General features: G+C 35.3%; 1 protein-coding gene across 11 annotated transcripts in view; it reads left to right on the top strand.

The window, feature by feature from the left end:
- DNM1L (dynamin 1 like) overlaps positions 1 to 25,856 on the top strand; it is a 60,034-nt gene that overhangs the window by 20,119 nt on the left and 14,059 nt on the right. For 4 of the 11 annotated variants that reach the window (XM_070789814.1, XM_070789808.1, XM_070789804.1 and 1 more), the window contains exons 2-11: positions 3,524 to 3,671; positions 7,249 to 7,287; positions 7,974 to 8,012; positions 8,996 to 9,042; positions 9,462 to 9,533; positions 10,778 to 10,864; positions 20,000 to 20,162; positions 20,555 to 20,675; positions 23,199 to 23,330; positions 24,512 to 24,718. In XM_070789814.1, the coding sequence (XP_070645915.1) occupies positions 3,524 to 3,671; positions 7,249 to 7,287; positions 7,974 to 8,012; positions 8,996 to 9,042; positions 9,462 to 9,533; positions 10,778 to 10,864; positions 20,000 to 20,162; positions 20,555 to 20,675; positions 23,199 to 23,330; positions 24,512 to 24,718 (1,055 nt within the window). The remainder of the gene's footprint in view (positions 1 to 3,523; positions 3,672 to 7,248; positions 7,288 to 7,973; positions 8,013 to 8,995; positions 9,043 to 9,461; positions 9,534 to 10,777; positions 10,865 to 19,999; positions 20,163 to 20,554; positions 20,676 to 23,198; positions 23,331 to 24,511; positions 24,719 to 25,856) is intronic. The other 7 variants (XM_070789813.1, XM_070789812.1, XM_070789809.1 and 4 more) reach the window with 2 other exon arrangements.

Genomic DNA, 25,856 nt, shown 5'->3' with positions numbered 1-25,856 from the left:
AAGAGACTCAGATTGGCATCATACTTTCAATCTACATCAGTAAATAATATTAGATGATGTGGAGAAATCTTTAAAATTTAGAGTTCCTGGGGGAATTAATTGTGATTATAAAATTCTGTATCCATTTCTACTATAACCATTCATCAAATGTAGTGAAGCATAAATATCTGGACAATAAGAACAGAAAAAAATTTTAAAAATTCTTTTATTTCCCATCTATGATATTGTGACATAAAATTGGAATATTACTTGAATTGCTTCCAGGTATCTGTTGTAGCTTGACTAATACTTTGTACTTTCTAGCAGAGTTAGGCACTTAAGCTAGTATAGATCACTTGCACAGAAGGACATAGTGGACAAAGGGACTAGTCTGTGACCTATATCCAAGCTGTGTGTGGCTGTACCAAATATCTGCTTAAGGTATGGGAGGGAGGTGGAAATGTAACTTCTTTAATTTCCTTATCAGTATAAAATCATGTGCCACATTTGAAAGATTAAAAAATTGTTTCAAAATACTGAAAACATCAAAAAGATACAAAGAATATTAGGACACCATTGTGTCTACTTCCAGTTAAATAAATAAAATATTAACTACCCAGATGAATGTTCATTTTTCCCACAGAGACATAAACAATTTTTTGTATTTGGGGATTCTGGGAGGATGACAGCAATGGTAGAATAGTTTCTTAATCTTGTATGACTTTACCATAAAAACAGAACATATAGGAAAACCCCAGATCCATGAACATTGATGAGAAAATTAGTTGACCTTGTTTCTCTCTACAAACCCTCACATGCTAGTGGTTTGGGAGTAGACCACTAAAAGCTCCAAGACCTGTGTATTAATTTCTACTTAAGAAGAAGAAGGAAGCCATGGAATATCAAATGAATGTGAGAATCAAAAAATAGCCAATCACTGGAAAGTCTGGAGGACCTTTTAAGAATACCAGCTGAAACTGGGAGGTGTTTTGCACATACTGACAGAACAAATTAACAGTATTAAAAATAAATAATAATTACAAAGTGAAATCAATAAAATACAGATTTGATGCAAAAAATTAATGTCATAGTCAACTGGGAAATTTGGTCAGAAAAAAGAACATAAAGGTAAAATATTAGAAAGAAATGAACAGTTTAAGTAGCTACATTAAGATTTTTAGTTGGAGTTTCAATGTCAGACTCTCAAAAATTAATAGAATGAATATACAGAGAAGTAGAAGGATATAGTAGACCTGAAAATCATGGTGAACCAATTCAACATAATAAAGATTTATACAGTTTTGTCACAACGCAAATTCCTATTCACCTTCCCATAGACTGTAAACTAGGAGACACTGAAACATATCCAGGAATGTAAAACAAGGTGCAAAAATTTTGTGGTCTAAAGGTATTGAATAGAGATAGTGAAGGACAGGGAAGCCTGGTGTGCTGCTTCCATGGGGTCACAGAGTCAGAAATGACTTAGTGACTAAACAACAAAGGTATTGAGATCATACAGAGTCTGTTCCCTTATCATTGTGGAATTATGTTAGAGATCAGTATCAAAAGATAGTTGAAAATGACACACACATTTTCAAGTGCAATGTGACATTTACCAGGAGAGATTTTTGACTTAGCCATCGAAAACCATCACATTTTAAATTGGACCCACTTTATACACTCAACATTACTGTTCTCCATCATAGGGGACCTTTCTGGACAACAGGAATGGGCCCTTAACGTTTTCTTTCTTTTGATTGGATTTGGAAATGGGGAGCCTCGACAGGACTTGGGAAAAGGAGGGGACCAAAGTCTGGGTATATTCTCCCCTGACTCGACTTCCTATGTGTAGGTGTTGGCTCTCCCTGAAAATCCTCATCCTTCTCTTGGGGCTTGTGGGTGGTAGGAGCTGCTGTGTTGCTACTAGCCTGGGTTATTCCACTATCTCTTGTGATCCCCCTCATCCAAAACTTTGTAAATAGTCTGCTTGTAAATAAACTGTTCTTAAATTAATCTAACTTGAGTGGGCCATCTGTTTCCTAAAAACCCTTTCTGATACAGTAGATGAGCTTAGGGTTTTTGCCTTTGTAGAGAATAAGAAATTAGAAGATGTACTGGTTTTGATTAAGAAAAAATACAGTACAGAAAAATACTGTTACAGAAAAACATATGAATTGCCAAGTTGAAAAAATAGCAATTTTTTCAAATTTATGTATTATATAAAAATGTATAATAGAGACAATGGAGATAATTTATTGTTCATTAGTATTGTGTTGGTTAACTTTCCTCAGTGAGATCATTATAGTGTGATTATATAGAAGAATGCTGTTTTCTTAGAGATGTCATGACATATTAACTAACACAAAAGAGACAGCAAAAGAAAAAAGTATGTGCATGTGTAAGAAGAGATATAAAGCAAATATGTCAAAATGTTAATAATTGGTTAAGATATAGGGTATCTTTGTTAAGATATATGAGTATTCACTGTTAACTATTCTTCCAACTCTTGTGGCTTTGAAATTTTCAAAATAAAAAGTTAAGGGAAATTATTCAACATAACAAAAGATATATACTTATATGGGTAAAGATCTTTAATGAGAAACATAATATACCAACATTTGAACAAGCAGATCACCAAAGGAGATACACAAAAGGTCCTTAAAGAAAGTGATACTTGACTGAATAATAAATAAATGCAAATATAAATGAACTGTCAGTGTTTATCCAAAAAAAGTAGTTAAGATTCAAAAAAGTGGTAATGCCCAGTGTTGATGTGGATGCAGCAGATTGAATATGAAGCACAGCGTGGTGCCTCCTATCTTGTAGTGTGTAGTCAGTCTGGCAGTATCTGTGGAAGTATAAAATCTGTATGTTCTTTAATCACAGCAGTTTCACTTAATGAGCTAAATAAATAAGTCTAAGGAAAGAATAAGTGAGTATGGTTGTATGTACAAATCATGTTCATTGCAACATTGTAGCAAGGCCCATTTACATGTCCATCGGTTAGAGTTTGGTTTTACATGCAGAATACTATTTAACTGTTAAGCACAGAAGTTAATATATTGATATGGAATGATATCCCTCATTGTTACAATAAAAATAAAAGTGAGTTAGAGAAAAATACACATAATACTACCTCATTTAGAGTAAAATATCTCCATGTTATGGGCATAATTTATGTATACCAATATTATATGGGTTTTGAAAATACTTTATACACACACACACACACACACACACACATATATACACACCAATATTATATGGTTGGGAGAGTATCAGAAAAGGTAGGAAAATTATGGGCAAGTGGAACTTTTATATTCTTCTTTTTTGAATTACAGATTTTATTTTGTACTAGCATTTATATTCTTTTTGTACCTTTCTATTTTAAAGAAATAAAGATCATATAATCGAAAATACAACTAATTTTATTTCATTTTAAAAGACTTTGCAATAATTTTTAAAAATTATATAGTATAGTCTTACTGAGTTGCAAAAAAATCTGTTAAGAAACTCATTTTGCTCTTGTGTATTCCATTTTCAGAGCAGTGGAAAGAGCTCAGTGCTAGAAAGCCTAGTGGGGAGGGACCTGCTTCCCAGAGGCACTGGTATTGTCACCCGGAGACCTCTCATTCTGCAGCTAGTCCATGTTTCACCTGAAGATAAACGAAAAACAACAGGAGAAGAAAATGGTAAATTTTAGAATTGGAATAAAAATTATTTAAAATTCCTTCATTTTTGGTCAATCTTAAAAAGATATGAGTTAATTAGACAGAAATTAGTGGCTATAGCAAAGTCAGAAGTCCTGTAAAGAAAGTGATATATGTCTTTTCTCATGTAAAAAGGGAGTAATTTTCTTCTTTGTTTTTGAGGACTATGAGTCAACTTTTTTGAAAGAATCTCTTTGGTAAGGTAGTTCAGTAAACCTGTTAACACTATTTAGTGGAGGATCTAGTGAGATACTTCGTAAACAGAATCAATTATTTTGAAAAGTTTTTGTATCTTTTGGAATGTTTTAAACTTTTTTCCTAGTGTTTAAAGCAATGTTTTTTTCACTTTGTTTCAGCATTTAAATATTTTAGATTCTAGTTTATTTTAGATTATTTAAGTTTATTTTAGTTTATTTAAGATTTTATTTAAATAAAATGATTCAGCTTTTCAGCATAACAGTGCTATCTCACCTTCACTTTTCTGTCTCGCCATGTGCCTGTGAATTTTGAATCTTTGGCCCTTCGATCCAAGATAAATATTATTTGTAGAAATAATTTTTTGAAAAAAAAATTATTATTATTTTTGCCACACTGCACAGCATGTGCAATCTTATTTAGTTCCCTGACTAGGGATCTAACCTGTGTCCCCTACAGTGGAAGCATGGAGTCTTTTTAACCACTGGACTGCCAAGAAAGTTCCTAATTATTATTATTATTTTTACTATGCTTATTTTGCTAAGACTTACATATAGCACGTATTACTTTGGTTCTTTAGATTCCTCCCTCACCCAAATAGTAAATGTGGAGTATCAGGATTAGAAGACATGCATCATCCTTTCTTCTTTGGTTACACTGAAAATATTTTAAGAAATGCTCTCTTTATCAACATATTTGAGTTTGTTTATTAAATATGTACCCTATTATATACTGTACATTTACATTAGTGAAGTTTGGAATGTTTGATGAGAGTAATATATTTGATCTTCAGTGTTTGGCTCAGACTCTGTCTTATTTGTGCATTAGTTGTGTCATGTCCAACTCTTTGTGACCCCATGGACTGTAGCCCACCAGGCTCCTCTGTCTGTGGAATTCTCCAGGCAAGAATACTGAAGTGGGTTGCCATTCCCTTCTCCAGGGAATCTTCCCAACCCAGGGGTTGAACCCTTATCTCCCATATTGTGGGCAGCTTCTTTTACTGTCTGAGCCATCAGGGAAGCCATCTGTCTTACTTAGAAAAGCCTGTAGAATGTTCTAGTTATTAAATAACATTTGCAGCAGAGTAACATGATTGTTTCTCATTCTGCCAGAGATCTGTTTTAAATGCAGTTTCATTGCTGCTGCTGCCGCCGCTAAGTTGGTTCAGTTGTGTCCGACTCTGTGCGACCCCATAGATGGCAGCCCACCAGGCTCCTCTGTCCCTGGAGTTTTCCAGGCAAGAATACTGTAGTGGGTTGCTATTTCCTTCTCCAATGCATGAAAGTGAAAAGTGAAAATGAAGTTGCTCAGTGGTGTCCGACTCTTTGCGACCCCATGGACTGTACCCTACCAGGCCCCTCCGTCCATGGGATTTTCCAGGCAAGAGTACTGGACTGGGTTGCCATGTCCTTCTCCAGCAGTTTCATTAGTTTGATGCAGTGAAGTTACTTTAATTTCTGCATCTGATCGTTTCCTTCACTTTCTGGGTGGTGATAGCTTGATTTTTATTTTAAAGGGATTTTAAAAAAGACATGTCATGAGCATCTACAAGGACTATAGAAAGTTAATCACTAAAGCAGATTAATGAAGTTGTAGATGTTACAAGTAATATTTTTGGATAGGATGTCAGAGGATATGTAAAAGTCATTTGATTATATTAGCTAGCTTCTTGGTATGTTATTTATCATTTTGCATTTCTGTAATATTTCTTTATTATTGAAATTCTGAATCTTGAATTTAATCATTTTGGGCTAATTTGTGGTCCAATTTCAAATGTATAGAATAATTATTCAAAAATTTCAATCTTGTTAATATCATCAAATTTACCAAATACCTTAAACTAAAACTTCAAGAAACTGTATGATGATGTCTGTTTCTTTCAACTCTTAATTTTCTTCAGTCACCTTGGAGAGGGCAGATGATATCTTTTCTCTCAGAGTACGTGGGCAGTATTTCTAGAAAGGGTGTACATTTCACAACTGTAGAGGTGTCGGTTCTTGTTATCTGTCTGTATTGTTCACTTTGTTTTGTTGACGTCTCTTATTGGTGGTGGTGGGTCAGTAAATCTGCATGTCTTTACCTATATATATATATTTTCCCCCTCAAGCTTAATGCTTATTTTTTATATTAAAAAACATAATACTTAAAATGACAACTTAGCCACCCAGAACACAAAATAGATTCTGTAAATTTTGAGTACTAAATATCATGTATCTTGTTAATAGGATAGTTCTTTAACTTATCGTTAAAGCCTGTTTATCCTCAGGATAAACAATTCTACCTTAACACAAATCACTCTATTCTAGAGGAAATTAGAAACAATGAAGCAAGAGATAGCCAGAAAAGTATGAACTTTTGCCAGTTGGCAGCCTGGCAACCATAGAGGAGAAAGGGGAGGAAAACAGGAGAATTTCAAAAAAGAAAAAATTAGTCTCTAACCATTTCGTATAGGGATTTGTAGTCTATACATAAATGGCTTTATTATGTAACGAAGACCAAAGTTACCACTGATAGGTAAGTTTAAGAGCAGTGGATTCTAACATAACATGGATAGGTCCATCAAAACTGGCTAAACTCTTATAAAATATTTACATATTTACCATGTATAATTTAATTATCAGGAAAATTTATTTAACATGAGCTCATTCTGCCAACTACATAATATAATTTAGGTGTCAGTATATAGATTTATAGTATTTCTCATCTTGCTCCCCACTTCTGCCAATGTAAAAGAATTTTCTGATAAAATCTTATTAAAAACAAAAACTGTTTTCAAGTGGTTTAATTTGAACTTCATGAATACCTTTCATATATGTCCTCAGATCTCCTTTTAGACTAAATCCAAAGGTGGCATGCTGACTGAATACCAAAACTATTGTTAAATTTATTATATATTTCAAAAAAAATAAACCCCTATTAAATTCAGTCTTAGCAATTAGGGTAAAAACTTTCAAGGTTTTATTACTTTCAAGATGTATTTGATATATTTTGTAGTTTTTTTTTTATTAGGTAATTTATCTTTTCCTGTAGTTATCAGATAGCAAATTTCTGAATAGTAAATTAGTTTCAATCCACTTATATTAGAATTAGAAACCAGAGGTGATAAAATTAATGTAGTGGAAAACAAAAATAAATTATGACACTCAATATACTTCATTTATGCCATTTAAAATATATACATCCCTCTAATTATAACTAATTGCAATGGAAAATTTACAGTTGTAAATTTGGAATAACTGAATGCATTTGGAATGTGCATTTGAAATGTGTTCAGGTTCTTGCACATTTGATTTTTTAGAAAGGTTTGAAATATTAGGGATAAGCACTAAACTTCTCACTCTGTGCTATTTCTCTTTGACTACAGACCCTGCTACATGGAAAAACTCAAGACACCTTTCTAAAGGTTTCCTTTATCCATTTGTTTTTGGCCCTTCTTTTCCTATTATGCCTGCATGTGTGCTTTTGTACTCGTACAGGCTGTGTGCATTTTTTTCCTTCCATTTTTATTTGCTTATCCACATTCACTGATTGCAGGTGTTAGTGGTTCTTGTTACTTTTTGGCATTGCATCACAATGCAGGCTTTTTTTGGTGAATGTAATTTATTTTATTTTTATTTTAAAAAACATGCTTGTGAAGCCAGACCTCTTCTATATGATAATGTAAATTAAAAAAAAAACCCTTTGGTATATAGTACTTGCCTCTGAGTTCTGTTCACTTAGATTATTCCAATCCTCCAATGAGACTTCTTGGAAGAAGGTACTAAGCTTCAAGTAGGTGAGCATTTTATGTGCAAAAAGGATCCAGTTTTGTTACCGTTATCCACCAAAGAAACTGCTTCACCTTTTCCTCTGTATATATTTGAATATCTTACAGTCATTTTTATTTTGATAACAGGTGGCTGATATGTGTTAATCATTAAGACATTTAAAACTGTGAATTTGACAAAAGCAGAATAGCTATGCTTGGAGAAGGTGAAGTTAATTTTTCTACATTCTAGCTTGTCTGGAAAAATTAGAGCAAAACTTGCTCTCCAAGTCTTAGGCCACTCAAAATAGTACCTAAAATGAATAATTTTTTCCTTTTTTCAGCAAGTGCAAGAGGAACAGACCTATTATTGGAAACCACTGGCGAGTAGCAATTCCATACAGTATACATGCCAGGTTCCCCCAGCCTCCCACCCCTTGCCATTTCACTTCTTTCCTACCTTAAATTCCAAGGCAAAACATAATCTTGTTCCTAGAGGAAAAAATCACCTTGAAAATGCATACAGAATACCTTCATGCTACTGAGAGCACTTTAAAGTAACAGCAAATTGTGACTTTATGGGTTGCCAACAGTAAACTGAATTAAAATGAAAAATGAGAAAACAGAACAAAAAGTTAGCTATTTTGTTGACATATTGCAAATTTTTACCTTGAGTTATGTGTGTAAGTCTACAATATATGCTTTTTGCATTATTATTCAGTATGATTCATAAGTGTTCTTTTAGCCACTAGCTTGAGTATTTTCATCAGATAAAATTGCTTTTATATGTAAGATATTTAAAAATAAAGTATACAGTATATGTATGGCTGAGTCCCTTTTCTCTTTACCTGAAAACATCACAACATTGTTAACCGGCTGTACTCTAATACAAAATAAAAAGTTCAAAAGAAAAAACGACAAGTCCCAGATTGGATGAAAATGAATAATTAAATATAATCTAATACTTAATTGGCCATTGCTCTAAATTATACTAAATACAGAACCAGGGACTATTGAACTACATATGAAGGATTCTTGGAAGGAACAATTTTAACTAAACACATGGTGGATTAGAAGGAGTTATTCACTTTATATAATTGTAGTGAGTCATTTAATACATAGTTAAGGTCTTTTTAAAATACCCATTATATCTACTTGCTCAAATACAAAGTTTTAGATACCAAAAAAAAAAATACATATTTTATTATAATATGAGGAGAGGTGAACAGTTTTATTAGTTAAAATCTAGATTTCAAATATAAGTTAGCTTATAGTTAGTGGCAAAGTAGGAACAAATAATATTGTACTGTCTTTTTGAATTCCTAATTTCCATAGTTTTCAATAAGTGAAGTTTCTCTTTTTCCAGGGGTTGAAGCAGAAGAATGGGGTAAATTTCTTCACACCAAAAATAAGGTAATCATACAAAAATATGTTGAAGAAGTAACATGTTGAAAACTTTTTTTTTTGGTACAGGTAACTGATAATTTAGTTTTCTTATGATTGGCAATGTAGCACTGTTATCTTGAAGCAGTTGTTCTTATAAAATAAAACTTATCTTAGTAACATTTCTAACCATAGTAGTTTATTTAGAAAACATTTTAAATTGAGCCTTATTCTCTCTAATTTGGAGACTCTTAACTGTTGTAGACTCAAGCAGCTTTGAAAACTCATATAAACTGACTCTCTGGCTCAGAATGATGTTTGTGTATATTAGAATTTGTTTATTAATTCTCTGAAGCAGATCCATAGACATCTGTGAAATTTATCAAAGCCCTCTTAGGAACTTTTTAAATCTTATTTTGAATACTTTTTTTTGTTTCAATAATTTTTAGCTTTACACAGATTTTGATGAAATTCGACAAGAAATTGAAAATGAAACAGAAAGGATTTCAGGAAATAATAAGGTAGGCATCTTTTTAGAGCTGAAAAGTATAACCGTCAGTAAATTTATCATTAAGAGTATTCTGGTCTTTTAAACTAATGGAGTATTTTCTCAAATATATAAAAACTTCATATAAAACCACTTTTGTTTCTTAGAGCTTTCATATACAAACAGGTATTTCATTTAGATGTTTATTCTTGATCTTGTATATATCACTTTATTATATAGCTTTTCTATTTAATACTTCTTACAGTGTTATTTTTTTCCAGTGAATTGATTGTACTGTAACTCAAGAAGCAATATATAACTTACAAGATACATTTATTTTGAAGAGCTCTTTTTCTTACCTGAGTAAATTGAGATTTACTTATGAAAGCAGAGAGAGGCAAAGCAAGGTGGTTTTTTTCTTTTTTCAGTGAAAATGAAAAGTAATGTTAACAACTGAATTGTTTTCTAAGATTCTGAGAATTTAAATTAGAGGTCTCAGATACCATTATATGGTAAAGGAGGCATATTTAAAGGAGGTACTGTCACCGCCTTCTTTAAATGCTACTATTTTCTGTGTCTTCTTTCTTTATTCTTACTACCTTTCTGTTCCCTTCCCTTTGTGTTGTTACCTCCATTCTTGAATGGATACATTTAATTGCACAACTGGGCCTGAGCTGAGTACTAATATTTAAAAAAATATATTTATTGAATCCTTTTATCTGCTGGGTACTGTGTTGGAAAGGTTTTCCTGACCCAAAGGCATTTTTGGAGCCATGTTAATTTCTTTATGCCTATTCAAAATATTTGTCTCTGTTAGAGTGATTGACTAAGATTTATTATTGAACTCTGGGTAGGTCACCTTTTAGTTACTGCTGCCCTATTTCCCTGATTGGGATTACTTGTTACTTATGTCTCACTCTGAATTCAAGAACCTCATAAATTTGGAAGTGATACATTGTTCTTTTGTTCAGCACTGAGTCTATTAAACATATTTAAGAAATGTTATCTGCTGAGAATCAGGAGAAAAGAATGTGAAATAACAGGTAATAAATTGTGTATATTAATAGTATAAGGTTGGATAGGATTATAACCTATGGCAGGCTGCCTTATTTTCTGTATGTTTCATTAGGTTTTGATTATTGAAATGTTTTAGAGATTATGGGTTAACATTTAAAAGCATCTAATGTATAATACTTGAAATGAGGTTTTACTTTAGCATTTTTATTTCATTGACATTTTAATGTGATTTTAATATAATATTTTAAAATTTATTTTTAGGGAGTAAGCCCTGAACCAATTCATCTTAAGATTTTTTCACCCAATGTTGTCAATCTGACACTTGTGGATTTGCCAGGAATGACCAAGGTAAAACTAGTTGTTACTCATTGTGGATGTGGTCATGTTTGTTTTTACTTGAACAAACAACATAGTTTTTCCTTAACCTCATATGGAATGATCAGCCTTTTTTTTTTTTCAATTATCTTGATCTTTTAGCAACATTTGACATAGTAGAGCCCTACTTTCTCCTTGAAACACTTTTCTTTACTCAGCTTCCAGGACACCACACTCTAGAGGATTATTTCTGATCTTACCAGCCACTCCTTCTCAGTCTCTTTTGCTGATTACTTATCTTCTCAATGTCTAAACAGTGAGTATCCCATAGCTCAATTTTTGGACCTCTTGTCAAGGGGGTACACTTAACCTCTTGATTTCATCCAGTCTTATGACTTATAAATATGAGTATCTGTATGCTGACAACATTCAGATATTTCCAGACTTATATATTCATCTTGTATGTCGACTTGACATATACACGTCCAACTTAAACCATGATGTGTCTAATACCAAATGCCTGATGTGTCCCTCAACCTGACTTGGTCTTTCTATAGTCTCCCCATCTCAATAAATGGCAACTCTGTTGTACCAGTTGCTTAGCCAAAAAGTTTGTAGTCATCTTTGACATTTCTTATCCTACACCCTACTTTCCATTCAGTTCAGTTCAGTCGCTCAGTCGTGTCCGACTCTTTGTGACCCCATGAATCACAGCACACCAGGCCTCCCTGTCCATCACCAGCTCCTGGAGTTCACCCAGACTCATGTCCTTCGAGTCAGTGATGCCATCCAGCCATCTCATCCTCTTTCTTCCCCTTCTCTTGCCCCCAATCCCTCCCAGCATCAGAGTCTTTTCCAATGAGTCAACTCTTCACATGAGGTGGCCAAAGTACTGGAGTTTCAGCTTTAGCATCATTCCTTCCAAAGAAATCCCAGGGCTGATCTCCTTCAGAATGGACTGGTTGGATCTCCTTGCAATCCAAGGGACTCTGAAGAGTCTTCTCCAACACCACAGTTCAAAAGCATCAATTCTTCGGTGCTCAGCTTTCTTCACAGTCCAACTCTCACATCCATACATGACCACCGGAAAAACCATAGCATTGACTAGATGGACCTTTGTTGGCAAAGTAATGTCTCTGCTTTTCAATATGCTATCTAGGTTGGTCATAACTTTCCTTCCAAGGAGTAAGCGTCTTTTAATTTCATGGCTGCAATTACCATCTGCAGTGATTTTGGAGCCACCAAAAATAAAATCTGACACTGTTTCCAGTGTTTCCCCATTTACTTCCCATGAAGTGGTGGGACTGGATGCCAGGATCTTTGTTTTCTGAATGTTGAGCTTTAAGCCAACTTTTTCACTGTCCTGTTTCACTTTCATCAAGAGGCTTTTTAGTTCCTCTTCACTTTTTGCCATAAGGGTGGTGTCATCTGCACATCTGAGGTTCTTGATATTTCTCCCGGCAATCTTGATTCCAGCTCTTGCTTCTTCTAGCCCAGTGTTTCTCATGATGTACTCAGCATATAAGTTAAATAAGCAGGGTGACAATATACATCCTTGACGTACTCCTTTTCCTATTTGGAACCAGTCCGTTGTTCCATGTCCAGTTCTAACTATTGCTTCCTGACCTGCATATAGGTTTCTCAAGAGGCAGGTCAGGTGGTGTGATATTCCCATCTATTGAAGAATTTTCCACAGTTTATTGTGATCCACACAGTCAAAGGCTTTGGCATAGTCAATACCTGTTAGCACATCCTGTTAGCTTTTCTTAACTTAAAATATGGACATACATTGTGAAATTTCAAATATGGTTCCAGACCATCCCAGTAAGTGAATATTGCAGTGAAGTAAGTATCACAGTAAAAGAAATATACAAATTTTTTTGTTTAGTGCATATAAAAGTTATGTTTATACTATACAATTAACCCTTGAACGAGGGTTTGAACTACATGGGTCTACTTATATGTGATATGTGAATTTTTTTTTAATAAATATATTGGAAAATTTTTTGAAGATTTGTAACAATTTGAAAAAACTTGCAGATACTTGCATAGCCTAGAACAACTGAAAAAGATTAAAAAAAATTAATAAACAAATCTAGTGTAAAAAGTTAAAATTTATCAAAATCTACACACACAGACTGTACATTGTACTTTAAGTAGAAAGAAATGTAAACAAATGTGAAGATGCAGCATTTAATCATAACTGCATAAGATTGGCTGTAGTACATACTGTACTAATGTAATAATTTCACAGCCGCCTTCTATTCCTGTTGCACTGAGCTCAAGTGTTGTTGAGTCTCCCAAAATGTTGTGTGACACAAATCATTTCTGAGTAGTTCATCGCTCCAGTAAATTGCATATCACAGTAAAATGTGATCTCTTGAGGTTCTTGCATGTTTTTTATCATGTTTAGTGTAATACTGTAAAATGCTCGCCTAGAGCCAGATATCCTGGAGTCTGAAGTCAAGTGGGCCTTAGGAAGAAGAAGCATCACTGAGAACAAAGCTACTGGAGGTGATGGAATTCCAGTTGAGCTATTTGAAATCCTAAAAGATGATGCTGTGATGCTGTGATATTGCACTGCACTCAATATGCCAGTGAATTTGGAAAACTCAGCAGTGGCCACAGGACTGGAAAAAGTCAGTTTCCATTCCAATCCCAAAGAAAGGCAATGTCAAAGAAAGCTCAAACTACCACACAATTGTAGTCATCTCACATGCTAGTAAAGTAATGCTCAAAATTCTCCAAGCTAGGCTTCAACAACACGTAAACCATGAACTTCCAGATGTTCAAGCTGGTTTTAGAAAAGGCAGAGGAACCAGAGACCAAATTGCCAACATCCATTGGATAACAGAAAAAAGCAAGAGTTACAAAAAAACATCTGCTTTATTGACTATGCCAAAGCCTTTGACTGTGTGGATCACAATAAACTGTGGAAAATTCTGAAAGAGATGGGAATACCAGACCACCTGACCTGCCTCCTGAGACATTTGTGTGCAGGTCAAGAAGCAACAGTGAGAACCAGACATGGAACAATGGATTGGTTCAAAATCGGGAAAGGAGGATGTCAAGGCTGTATACAGTCACCCTGCTTATTTAACTCATATGCAGAGTACATTATGTGAAATGCTGGGCTGGATGAAGCACAAGCTGGGATAAAGATTGCTGGGAGAAATACCGATAACCTCAGATATGCAGATGACACCACCCTTATGGTAGAAAGTGAAGAGAAACTGAAGAGTCTCTTGATGAAAGTGAGAAGGGAGTGAAAACACTGGCTTAAAACTCAACATTCAAAAAACTAAGATCGTGGCTTCCAGTCCCATCACTTCATGGCAGATAGATGAGGAAACAATGGAAACAGTGACAGACTTTATTTTCTTGGGCTCCAGAATCACTGCAGATAGTGACTGCAGCCATGAAATTAAAAAATGCTTGTTCCTTGGAAGAAAAATCTATGACCAACCTAGACAGCATATAAAAAGCAGAGACATTACTGTGCCGACAAAGGTCCGTTTAGTCAAAGCTATGATTTTTCCAGTAGTCATGTATGGATGTGAGAGTTGGATTATAAAGAAAGCTGAGCACCGAAGAATTGATTCTTTTGAACTGTGGTGTTGTAGAGGACTCTTGAGAGTCCCTTGGACTGCCAGGGGATCAAATCAGTCAATCCTAAAGGAAATCAGTCCTGAATATTCATTTAAAGTACTGATGCTGAAGCTGAAACTCTAATACTTTGGCCACCTGATGCAAAGAACTGACTCCTTGGAAAAGACCCTGATGCTGGAAAGATTGAAGGCAGGAGGAGAAGGGAACAACAGAGGGTATGATCATTGGATACTATCACTGACTCGAAGGACGTAAGTTTGAGCAAGCTCTGGGAGTTGGTAATGGACAGGGAAGCCTGGGGTGCTGCAGTCCATGGGGTCACAAGTCGGACGTCACTGAGTGACTGAACTGAACTGAACTGAATTGGGGTTCTTGCATTTTTTCATTGTGTTTAGTGTAATACTGTAAACCCTGAATAACACCATGAGACCCATATGAAGTGCCACTAGTGATGTTGGAAGTGCTTCCAACAAGCAGAGAGAAGTCATGACATTACAGGAAGTTAAAATGCTTAATCTACTCTGTCTGTAGATTGAGGCCTGCAGCTGTGGTTGCCCACCATTTCAAGATGAATGAATCCAGCTTAAGAAGCATTCTGAAAAAGGAAATTCATGAAGGCAATGCTGCAGCTATGCCAGGAAGCATGAAAACCTTGCACTTTATGTTAAATGCCTTTTTATTGAAATTTCAGCTTTTATCTGAGTATAGGATTTCTATAGGAAAGGCATATCTGTAGACTAACATGATTTGAGAAAAAACATATTCAGTATATGACAACTTAAAGCAACAGGAAGGTGAATGATCTAAAGCTGGATTATATATTGCCAGCAAAGGATATGCTCAACATCACTCATTATCAGAGAAATGCAAATCAAAACCACTATGAGGTACTATTTCATACCAGTCAGAATGGCTGCAATCCAAAAGTCTACAAGCAATAAATGCTGGAGAGGGTGTGGAGAAAAGGGAACCCTCTTACACTGTTGGTGGGAATGTAAACTAGTACAGCCACTATGGAGAACAGTGTGGAGATTCCTTAAAAAACTGGAAATAGAACTGCCTCATGATCCAGCAATCCCACTGCTGGGCATACACACTGAGGAAACCAGAAGGGAAAGAGACACATGTACCCCAATGTTCATCGCAGCACTGTTTATAATAGCCAGGACATGGAAGCAACCTAGATGTCCATTAGCAGATGAATGGATAAGAAAGCTGTGGTACATATACACAATGGAGTATTACTCAGCCATTAAAAAGAATACATTTGAATCAGTTCTAATGAGGTGGATGAAACTGGAGCCTATTATACAGAGTGAAGTAAGCCAGAAGGAAAAACACCAATACAGTATACTAACGCATAGATATGGAATTTAGAAAGGTGGTAACAATAACCCTGTGTACGAGACAGCGAAAGAGACAGTGATGTATAGAACAGTCTTATGGACTCTGTGGGAGAGGGAGAGGGTGGGAAGATTTGAGAGAATGGCATTGAAACATGTAAAATATCATGTATGAAACGAGATGCCAGTCCAGGTTCAATGCACGATACTGGATGCTTGGGGCTAGTGCACTGGGACGACCCAGAGGGATGGTATGGGGAGGGAGGAGGGAGGAGGGTTCAGGATGGGGAACACATGTATACCTGTGGTGGATTCATTTTGATATTTGGCAAAACTAATACAATTATGTAAAGTTTAAAAATTAAATAAAATTAAAAAAAAAGAAAGTTTTGCTTTAAAAAAGTCAAGTTAATAGGAGGCAGCAGATGAGGTCTCAGATGCTATTAAGAAAATCATTAAGGAGAAAGGATATCTGCCTGAATAGGTTTTTAATGTTAATGCAGATGAAAGTGCCCTATTCTGGAAAAAAATGCCACAAAGGACATTTATTAGTAAGGAAGAGAAGCGAACACCAGAATTCAAGGAAGGAAGGGATAGGCCAGCTCTACTATTCTGTGCAAATGCAGGGGGTTTATGATTGGGACTGCCCTTATCTATAAAGCTGCTAACCCTCGATCCTTGAAGGCAAAAGATTAAACACCAGCTGCCAGTCTTTTGGTTGCTCAACAAGAAGGCCTGGACACAGATAACCCTTTTTCTGGATTGGTTCCATCAGTGCTTTGTCCCTGAAGGCAGGAGGTATCTTTCTAGTAATGGACTGACTTAAAGTTCTTTTGGTATTAGACAGTGCTCCAGGGCACAGGTGTTGAAGTGGTCTACTTGCCCCCAAACACAGTGTCCCTTATTCACCCTCTAAATCAGGGGTCATATGGACCTTTAAGGCTCATTACATACGGAACTGTATAGAAAGGATTGTCATTCCTGTGGAAGAGAACCCTGATAGAACATCATGAAAGTCTGGAAAGGATTACACTATTGAAGATGTTATTGAAAAAGCCATGAAAGCCATGAAGCCTGAAATAATAAATTCCTGCTGGAGAAAACTGTGTCCAGATGCTATGTATGACTTCAGGATTTACAACAGAACCAATCAAGGAAATCATAAAAGCAACTGTGGAGATGACCAAAAAAGAAACAGTGGGTTAGATGGGTGAAGGCTTTCAAGATATGGATCTCATAGAAATCCAAGAGCTAAAGCAGACACTATGTGAGAGGAATTAACAGAGGGCGACTTGATGGAGATGAGTGCTTCTGAAACAGTGCCAGATGAGGGGGGTGCATGTGTGGTCAGTCACTTCAGTCGTGTCCAACTCTTTGTGATCTTATAGACTGTAGCCTACCAGGCTCCTTTGTCCATAGGATACTTCAGGCAAGGATACTGGAGTGGGTTTCCATTCCCTCCTCCAGTGCATCTTCCTGACTGAGGGATCGAACCAGCGTCTCCTGCATTGCAAGCAGATTCTTTAATGCTAAGCCACCTGAGAAGCCCAGATGATGGGAAAGAAGATTTAAAAAACTGTACCGGAAAACATAACATTAGGCACTTTGTGAGAAAAGTTACAGTTATTCAAGACTACTTTTGATTTGGTTGAAGAAGGAATGGAACCATACAGAAACATTTTTGGAGTGAAAAAAAAGTATCAGACAGAAATTATGATGTATTTCCATCAAGTTACACTGATTGTGCCTACCTCCCCTGCCTCCCCTTTGGCCTCCTCCACTTCTGCCTCTGCTACTCCTGAGACAGCAAGACCAGCTCCTCCTCTTCTTTTATCTACTTGATGTGAAGACGAGGGTGATCCACTTCCACTTAACAAATAGCAAATAATCATGAGTTCTGTTGTATGTGTCTTCTTGTGAAATGTAGTAACTATATGGGAAGAACTGTGTTTTTATGTCATCTGTGTCATCATTGCCTAAGTACTCATGTAGAACATTATGTACAAGACTTGTATTGAAGTGAATAGCGTATCCTTACATAGGCATGTGCTTAGTCGCTCAGTTGCATCTGACTCTTTGCAACCCCATGGACTGTAGCCCGCGAGGCTCCTCTCTCCATGGGGATTCTCCAGGCAAGGATGCTAAAGTGGGTTGCCATGCCCTTCACCAGGTGTCTGAACCCAGGGATCAAACCAGGTCTCCTGCATTGCAGGTGGATTCTTTACTGTCTGAACCACCAGGAAAGCCCTACATAGGCATAATGGAGTGATATTTTAATATAAAATAATGTTAGGCATTTTTTTTTTTTTTTTTTTACTATTTTGTAACTTTGCTTTCAAAGAATTATATTACTGTACAGTATGCCTTCACTTACAATTGGAGAAATTGCATATCAGCCTATCATCACAGGTAATTGGTTTCTGTGTGGTATTATGAATATGACTTCAACATTGGAATCTATAAACATTTTATAATGATTCATTCTTTGCTGCATATTCTAGGCTACTGTGAAGCAATCATTTCAATTATACTAGGCTATCATAAAGCCATCTTATTGCTACTTCATTATCAATGCATGAATTGTTATATCTTTAAATAAATATGAATTTCTCTTTCACATTATCTTTTCATTTTTTGTATTTAGTGTCAGTAATGTATAACAACTAACAGTGTTTTGTATCATAAGACAGTATTGATGTAGGTACTCATAGATGAGATATCTTGTAAACAGATGACATAAACTTAAGCATTGACAGAGTACATACTGTAAATGTATTTTCCTTACAATTTTCTTACCAACATTTTCTTTATTGTAAGAATACAGTATATAATACATATAAAATATATATATATTGCCTATGTTGGTATAAGGCTTCTAGTCAACAAGAAGATATTTGTAGTTAAGTTTTTGGGGAGTCAGAAGCAGATTTTCAAGTATGTGAAGGGGTCAGTGCTCCTTAACCCTGTGTTATTCAAGGATCAACTGTAGTCTGTTAGGTGTGTAACAGCATTATGTCTAATAAAGCAATGTACATACCTTAGTTAAAAAAATACTTTATTTCTAAAAAAAATGCTAACCATCTGAACCTTCAGTGAGTTGGATGTCATCTTTCTGATGGTGGAGGGTTTGAAATATTTCAAGCACTACTAAAATGTGATACAGAGGCACAGAGTGAGCAAATGCTATTGGAAAAATTGGCTCCAATAGACTTTCTCGTTGACACAAACTTCAACATGTAAAAAATGAAAAATCTGAAAAATGAAATAAAACAAAGTGTGCCTGTATATCTGGAACTCTGTCATGTCTTACAAATTTATAGCTACCATCCTGAGCTAGCCACTGTCATCTCAGCTGGATTACCACCATAGTCTCCTAAAACATCTTCCTCATAATTTATTAACTAAGCAGCCAGAGTGATACTGTTAAAGTGAAAATAAGACTGTGTCATTCTTTGGCTCAGAATCTTTCTAGAGGCTTCCCATTTCACTCAGAGTAAAAGCTTATGTTCTTAAAGAGATCTAAAGTATCTCCTTGACCTCTCTCTTATTACTCTTCTAATTCCTTTTGCTCCAGTCAGTCTTCTGCCATTGTGTTCAAGTGCTCATCCCCCAGATAGCTGCCTGTACCTCTCCCTTATCTCTTTCAGTTTGCAGTCATTCTCTTAAATGTCATTGCCTTGGTGAGGTCTCCCTGATTACTCAATTTAAAAGCATAATCCAATTTAAAATAATAGTTTAAAGTATAAGCTTTAACCTAAGTATTCCTTAGCCTCTTGTTCTTTATTTTTTCCATAGTCTTACCACCACCTAGATACTATGTATATAAGTGTTTATTACCTCTTTGGTATCACTAAAACTCAGTGAAGGCAGGAAATTTGGTCTTTGTCTTATTCACTACTGTGATATAATCTGATATATGGAATAGTACCTGAAATATAGTAGGTTGTCAATAAATATTTGCTAATTGAGTGAATGAATGAATTTGTCTCTAGACAGTTAACACTGACCAATCCTTAACATGGCAGATATTTAATATTTGCAGGAGTTACATTTTTGAGACTTATACATATTACCAAATTCGTATGTACATTGAAGTATATAAATTCATTTTAATTATCTGTAAATGGAGTAACACCTATATTCTCTGCATTAAATGGGGGAAAAAAGCTGAGTTGATTTTTATTACCTGTTCCTTGATCATCTGTGTTTTGTTCAGGTGCCTGTAGGTGATCAACCTAAAGATATTGAGCTTCAAATCAGAGAGCTCATCCTTCGGTTCATCAGTAATCCAAATTCCATTATCCTCGCTGTCACTGCTGCTAATACAGATATGGCAACATCAGAGGCACTTAAAATTTCAAGAGAGGTAGATCCAGATGGTAAGGATGGATATTAATTTTTAATGAGGTGTTTGGTTAACAGAGGTGAATCTGCCCTCAAGAGAGGAGTTTATAATTTTTAAAAGGAGTATCTCTAGCTAATAATGCTTTTCTATTTTACTTACAGTATCAAATAGAAATTTTGATGGAAATGGATAAATTGCTATACAGGCTAGGCAAAAATAGCTAATAAAAATTATATGTGAAAAAGTTTTAAAATTAAACATGATTAAAATTAGTTTAGAAAAGTATTTGTAAGCAAAGGTTAGAAAAACATTACCAAAATGATGGCAGAGGTAATGTTAGGTGGGATTATAGAGTAGGATTTTCCTTTATTAATACTTAAAAGCTTAATTTAATGGGTCATTTCTTTTCATTTTTGCATTTACCAGGTCGCAGAACCCTAGCTGTAATCACTAAACTTGATCTCATGGATGCAGGTACTGATGCCATGGATGTATTGATGGGAAGGGTTATACCGGTCAAACTGGGAATAATTGGAGTAGTTAACAGGTGAGCAATCAAGATCACAGCGTTCTCATTTCAAAGCAAACCTAAAGTTTTTGACTGAGTCTGAAATGTGATACTATCCCTATATTTTCCCATTTTACTATAATCTTGGTATTGTTAAAGAATTCATTGCTCTAAAGGAAGAAAAGAGATTCACTAAAACCCCCTGTAGATAGTTTTAAACAGAAAATGTTTATGAAGTAAGCAGTGCCACAAAATGGAAAAAATTTAATGGCTAGGCTTAAAAAAAAAAATCCCTATTATGTTATGTATGATGAGCGCACTGTATTAGAAAAAAGTATTATTTAGTTTACATCCAGTCAAGAAAGAGTTTTTTAAGGTGGTAGTATTTTAATAGATCGATGTAACCCCTAGCATTAATGATTCTATGCAATTGCCGGGATGTGACTTGGGAGACATTTTATTAAAGGTATCCTAATAATACCTAAAGGTAGCTGAAATTAAAAATTATGGACAGGAAACTGATTACTATTGAGTGTCGACTTATGTTTTAGACACTCTACTGTGAGAAATTTGCAAATAGTATCTCTTTGAACCGTCCCAACCTACCTGAGAGCTATTATATTAGTCTGTTTTACAGTCAGGAAACTTACTAAGTGATACATTTACCAAAGTCACATGGCTGGTGAAAGCAGAGCCAGATTCAAATGAAGATCTTAGTCCAAAACCTTTATAAAATAGGAAGCACTGAAACTGTCATGAGGTCAAGGTTCTACTCCCAGTTCATCCACAAACTAGGTGTAATGTGGGTTTAAATGATTCCTAACATCTTTGGTCTCAAACTGTTTAAAATGAAAATGTTACTAATTGTTGTCTTTATACTTGTCTGCTTCTAATCACACGTCTTTCTCCCTCACCCGTACTCTGCTTTTTTTTTTTTTAATTCCCATTATCTCTTTTCAAGGCAAGCAAGTGTTATAAAAGTGTTGTATTTGTAGATGGCTGCTCTCCAATTTAGTTTCTTGTCCATGGATAAAATACACAGTTGATTAAGACACATGTATTTTTACCTGTTACTTAAGAGTACTGCTTTTGACTGTGGTTAATGGTAATAACGTGGCCTATGTTATTCAAACATTGCTTACTTAAAAGTCACACAGTTTGACTCTTGGCTGAATTACTTAATATGTGACCTTGGGTAAATTAATCTCTCTGGGCCTTCCTTACTTTGTTATAAAATGAGACAATACCTATTGCATGGAATTGTTTGGAGAATTAAATAAAACAGATCACGTCAAGCATTATAGACAGTTCCTGGTGCCATCATCATCAATTTTAGGCTATCATTGTCATCCTCCTCACCACCCGAACTACTTCAGTCCAGTTCAGTTGCTCAGTTGTGTCCGACTCTGCGACCCCATAGACTACAGCACGCCAGGCTTTCCTGTCCATCACCAACTCCCAGAGTTCACCCAAACTCATGTCCATTGAGTCAGTGATGCCATCCAACCATCTCATCCTCTGTCATCCCCTTCTCTTCCTGCCTTCAATCTTTTCCAACATCAGGGTCTTTTCAAATGAATCAGCTCTTCGCATGAGGTGGCCAAAGTATTGGAGTTGCAGCTTCTGCATCAGTCCTTCCAATGAACTCAGGACTGATCTCCTTTAGATGGACTGGTTGGATCTCCTTGCAGTCCAAGGGGCTCTCAAGAGTCTTCTCCAACACCACAGTTGAAAAGCATCAATTCTTCGGTGCTGAGCTTTCTTTATAGTCCAACACTCATATCCATACATGACTACTGGAAAAACCATAGCCTTGACTAGGCGGACCTTTGTTGGCAAAGTAATGTCTTTGCTTTTTAATATGCTGTCCAGGCTGGTCATAACTTTCTTCCTTAGGAGTAAGTGTCTTTTAATGTCATGTCTGCAGTCACCATCTGCAGTGATTTTGGAGCTCAAAAAAACAAAGTCAGACACTGTTTCTACTGTTTCCCCATCTATTTGCCATGAAGTGATGGGACTGGATGCCATGATCTTAGTTTTCTGAATGTTGAGCTTTAAGCCAACTTTTTTACTCTCCTCTTTCACTTTCATTAAGAGGCTCTTTAATTCTTCACTTTCTGCCATAGGAGTGGTGTCATCTGCATATCTGAGGTTATTGATATTTCTTCTGGCAATCTTGATTCCAGCTTGTGCTTCATCCAGCACGTTTCTCATGATGTACTCTGCATATAAGTTAAATAATCAGGGTGACAATATACAGCCTTGACATACTCCTTTTCCTATCTGGAGCCAGTTTGTTGTTCCACGTCCAGTTCTGACAGTTGCTTCCTGACCTGCATATAGATTTCTCAAGAGGTCAGGTGGTCTGATATTCCCATCTGTTTAAGAATTTTCCACAGTTTGTGGTGATCCACACAGTCAAAGGCTTTGGAATAGTCAGTAAAGCAGAAACATGTTCTTCTGGAACTTTTTGCTTTTTTCCATGATCCAGCAGGTGTTGCCAAAGTACTTAATACCACAGTTTACTTTAGTTGAAACAGTTTTGTTATTTTTCAACCTTAGGAGTCAGCTAGATATTAACAATAAGAAGAGTGTAACTGATTCAATCCGCGATGAATATGCTTTCCTTCAAAAGAAATACCCATCTCTGGCTAATAGAAATGGAACAAAGTATCTTGCCCGGACTTTAAACAGGTAACATTTTTTTACCTTTTGGAAAATGAGATGTTTTTGGTTTGCCAGTAGGTATCTGAGACCTTTGATGATCAGTTCCTTACATTTTTATAATGTGCTTGTCTATAAAATTTCACTTTTTGTTTCTTGTACAGTAGGTTCTTATAATGTATTTATTTTTATTGAGGTGTGTTCAGGTATGTCTGACTCATTGCAGCCCCATGGACTGTAGCCTGCCTGGCTCCTCTGTCCAGGAATTTTCCCAGCAGGAATATTGGAGGGGGTTGCCATTCCTTACTCCATGTGTTCTTCCCAACCCAGGGATCAAACTTCCATCTCTTGCGTTGGCAGGTGGTTTCTTTACCACTAGTGTGCCACCTGGGAAACCCTTTTATTGAGGTAGTCAGGATTAAATCATCATGTATTCTAGGAATGTGCAAGTGATTTTTAAAATACATTAATCATGAAATTATTTACAGTCATTGTACTTAATGATAGAAATAGATGGCAGTTGACTTCAGTTCCATTTTGTATTTCAGGAACTGAATTAAAATTTATAATTTTCACATAATCATGTCCTAATTAGGATGTCTTCTAGTCCTGTTCATAAAAAGGATGTAAGCTGTATACCTTGAATTCTTAATACCCACTGATGGTATTAGATCATTCAAGGGATTAGAAGAGCTTTCTAGATGATTTATAAACAACTTAAGTGAAAGCTATTTCCTTCTACTGTTGTCATTCAGTTGCTAAATCGTGTCTGTGTCTTTGCTTATTCCCTAAATAAATTAAAGGTGGATGGACATGGATCTTAACAAGATTGATTTTCACTGTGCTGGGTACCTATTGTAAAAGATAAGTCAGAAACCAAAATAATGTAGGTATAATTAGATTGTGTAGCTTACTTTCTTTAAGGTAATTGTAGTAATAGAGAAAAATTTTTTTTAATTTATATTTCTCTATCAGTTGTTACCATTTATTGGATTGAAGGTAAATTTAAAAGGTATTTTAACAAGACAGTTTCCTTCATGTCATTTTTTTTTTCCAGACTAAATATATATTAGTCTAAAATTGCATTATTTCCTGCCAAGACAACTTGTTTGACAGGGTTCCCCATTATTTGCATTTTTAAAATTTGAGCTGCTTGGATCTTCAAAATACACAATTTTACTTTAAAATTCTTCCTTTCTAACCTTTGTTAGGTTACTGATGCATCACATCAGAGATTGCTTACCAGAGTTGAAAACGAGAATAAATGTTCTAGCTGCTCAATATCAGTCTCTTCTAAATAGCTATGGTGAACCTGTGGATGATAAAAGTGCTACTTTACTCCAGCTTATTACCAAATTTGCCACAGAATATTGTAATACTATTGAAGGAACTGCAAAATATATTGAAACGTCAGAGCTGTAAGTAAGAAATTTCTCTATGGATTTGGCTACCTGGATTGCTAGGTTAGATAAAGAAGAAAGATACAGATCTTTTGTTACAGTGACTTTGAGATTATCTGATTATGATTTATTATCTGTAAAACAGGAATATCATTTTGTAGAAATTATGAACGATATCTGATAGGTATGTAAAATGCTTTATAAAATATGTAAAAATATGTAAAACATGGTAAAGTTTCAGGTTTTTTTTAAAAAACAAGACTTTAATTGATAAGTATAACATTTTCTAATTTAAAAAAGTTTGTTTCTTTAATATGGACAACAACATGGTTCATGAAAAAATAAAAAAATGCAGATAAGTAAAAAGTGTAAAGTGTAAGGATAAATTCCTTTAAATTCCATCATCCAGAAATAATCCCTGTTACTTTGGCATTAATCTAGACATTTTTCTATGTATTTATAAAACATAAATGCCTATAATACACATCTTTAAAAATCAGATGCTACAGAATCATTTCTTTAAATCAACTTGTCACAAACAACTAGTAGAAATTGCATATTTGTATTTTCAACCTTAAGATTTACATAGTAGTTTACTTTTTAGACTTGTTCAATGAGTCCCCTACTCTTGATAGTTTGCTTTCAGTTATACACAAATATATACAATGTTGTGATGGACTATCTTTGGAGCATGTATCCAAGTAAATTCTTAGGGTAAATTTCTAGAAGTAGAATTACTAGATCAAAAGATATATCACATCCTCAAAGTCTTTTATCATTGCTGTATTAGTAGTGCATGCTAAGTTGCTTCAGTCGTGTCTTGCTCTTTGCGACTCTGGACTGTAGTCCACCAGGCTCCTCTCTCCAGGGGATTTTCCAGGCAACAATACTGAAGTGGGTTGCCATGCCTACCTCCAGGAGATCATCCTGACCCAGGGATCAAACCTAGATCTCTAACGTCCTCCAACATGTTAGGAGGTCTCTAACATCCTCCTGCATTGGCAGGCAGGTTCTTTACTACTAGTGCCACCTGGGATATTAGTAGTAGATTGTATTGTTTTACTAGTAGCAATATATAAGAATATATTTCTCTGAACTCTCACCTTTAAAAAGCCTTTTAATTTTGAAAAATAACTAGATTTCTAGCAAGTTACAG

Source organism: Bos indicus, chromosome 5, assembly GCF_029378745.1.
Source record: "Bos indicus isolate NIAB-ARS_2022 breed Sahiwal x Tharparkar chromosome 5, NIAB-ARS_B.indTharparkar_mat_pri_1.0, whole genome shotgun sequence".
NCBI lineage: Eukaryota > Metazoa > Chordata > Mammalia > Artiodactyla > Bovidae > Bos > Bos indicus.
The sequence above is the reverse complement of the archived record's forward strand: the minus strand, read 5'-3'. Positions and strand labels throughout refer to the sequence as shown.